The following is a 2,221-nucleotide window of genomic DNA, read 5'->3' on the forward strand; positions in this document are numbered from 1 at the left end:
TTCATGCCTCTGATGTCGTCACAACACCATCACAAAACATATCTGCTATCAAACGCATTCACTGATGCACAGTATAATACCCCACAGTTACATTAGGCTGGATGGAGGAGGTGTGTTGCACGTTGCTGGCACCTGTTTGCACATGTTATCTCATCTGTTTCCATATCCCAACAATTCATGTCAAGGTTCATGTCCACATCTGCGATAAGACCAGAGGTGTGGTTTCTGATGTAGGGAAGTATGTGTGTGTGTACCACTGCCCTTATTACTCTGCTTCCTACTATCGACAACAAGATTGTAAATCACTTTATCAAAATATTTATTATGACACGAACAGATATATTAAAATTGCAGTGTGACATATTGACAGTGTTAGACTGGGATATCTGTGGCCCACCAGAGGAAATGATCCCACCATTGAAGAACCAGTAAGAAACAACATGTCAGTCAGTGTTTGTGCAGGTTCTAAAGCTGGGGGCCCACCGGAGGATTCTCCGGTCCTCCCGTGGGCCAGTCCGACCCTACATATTGAACATTGTAGTTATCAAATTACAATTCTTCATCTCCCTCCTCTCCTGTTAGCTTGGCCATTTCTGCTTTATCCCCAGCTAGCTGGTAACCCTCTCTTCCTAATTTGTTACCCCAGCGCCTGTGCACAATGAGAGTTATCCAGAACAATACACCCATTAGTGCTGCATCCAATGCCAGGTGCCAACAGTAAAAGGTGGTGAGAAACATGTGGTTAGCAGGGTCCTCCGAGTTCCAAGCATGGCCTGTTGGTGGACGATATAAAATAAAGGCGGCGTGAAGCAACCATGTCCCTTGCACCGTCACCAGCCAAGCTTTAGCAAACCAGAGTTCCCGGTGGTTTGGCTGCCAGATTTCCACAATCATTATGAGGCAGGTTGAAGCAGTAGTGAGCAGCAGCAGATAGTGGACTTGTACCTCCACTGCCTCTTTACCATGAGTATGGAACTTGAGAAGGAAAGTTGTAATGAAAAAACCAGCAGTCACTCCAACGTGTTCAAGCAATGGGCAACGTTTCTTGAGACACGATTGACTCACGATATCTAATACCCCACTCAGACAGAAGTAGCCGTACATGGTAGCGTGTTGCCATTCATTGGGATTTTGAAAGCGATAATCAGGATCATCCCATCGGAAGAACCGTAATTTCTGCACTCCCGGAGGAAAGAAAAACTCGGCTAAGACGGCCATGAAGCCGTAAACCAACTTCATCACTGCCTCTACGGACAACGTCTTCCAGAATTTTTGCTTAGTTTTGATAAGAGGACCGTATTGAACCCGACATCCATTCAGCACCATCCAAGAGTAACGAAATGCGTACAGCAAACCAAAAGATAAAAAAGCTAGCCCGGGAGAAATGTGTCCGATAAAAGTTCCCATCGTGAAAATGCAAAGGCTAGATCAACAGTTTGTCCAAAATGGGTCAGAAGTTTCTCGAGTTCCTCAAGTGCTTCACTGAAAAGTTAGTGCAGTGTTAGGTTACAGAAGCGAGATACGGGATAGACAGAGAAAGAATGTAAATCTGCGAGTCAGAAGTCACTGGAGTTTGAAGGTTATGAACTCATCACAGAGCAAAGATTGGGATGAGAGTTAGCAGACAGAACGATCAATGGAAAGTCCAAAACCAACCTGGCATCAGCCACTTCTCTACTGGCATCCACGTCCCGGTGACACACAACTCTTGCTTCTGATCTGTCTTTACGTGATGGCTGTTTGTTAGCAATCTCTCCGTGGTCCAGCAATCTTTCAGTAATCCCTCTTAGGTAGATGTTTATGAAGCAATCTTCCGTCTTGGATAGAGTATATTGTAAGCAGGTGGTGTGCACAGCAGCCTCCTAGGGATATGACCCTAGTGCACTAAAGTGCCCATATGATTTTGTCAGCACATAGTAATACATAGAAGTAGAATTACTAGAAGCACTGCCTCTCATGACAGCAATTAGCAGAACCTCCGGCTTATAGGCACCTGTCTTCATGTGGACACACCCTGCGAGGTGGTACAAATGCTGTCACAATGACTTGACATCCCAAGGGTGTGTGATAGAGACAGAGAAATAGCAGCTTAACTGTTGACATTAAATCTGGAAAGGAAAAAAAAACAGGTTCGGAAAAGGAAGCTTGAGATAGGTGCAATAAGAAGACTAATAACAGCTCATGCGGCTGAAACAGCTTTACCCGCGGATTCTAGGAGAAG

The 2,221-nt window shown here is 45.0% G+C and overlaps 1 protein-coding gene across 1 annotated transcript; it reads right to left on the minus strand.

The window, feature by feature from the left end:
* Positions 1-302: 302 nt before the first annotated feature.
* Positions 303-2,018, minus strand: LOC138794662 (transmembrane epididymal protein 1A-like). Its single transcript, XM_069973453.1, has 2 exons — positions 1,657-2,018; positions 303-1,482 (listed from the first exon to the last, which is right to left on the minus strand). The coding sequence occupies exon 2, from the start codon at positions 1,405-1,407 to the stop codon at positions 550-552; it is 858 nt and encodes a 285-aa protein (XP_069829554.1). The 5' UTR covers positions 1,408-1,482; positions 1,657-2,018; the 3' UTR covers positions 303-549.
* Positions 2,019-2,221: the final 203 nt, after the last annotated feature.

This window comes from Dendropsophus ebraccatus, chromosome 6, assembly GCF_027789765.1.
Source record: "Dendropsophus ebraccatus isolate aDenEbr1 chromosome 6, aDenEbr1.pat, whole genome shotgun sequence".
In the NCBI taxonomy this organism is placed as follows: Eukaryota; Metazoa; Chordata; class Amphibia; order Anura; family Hylidae; genus Dendropsophus; species Dendropsophus ebraccatus.

What these genes read in the sequence shown, in the direction of transcription:
- LOC138794662 (XM_069973453.1), bottom strand. Translation starts at nt 1,407, where the DNA reads ATGGGAACTTTTATCGGACACATTTCTCCCGGGCTAGCTTTTTTATCT.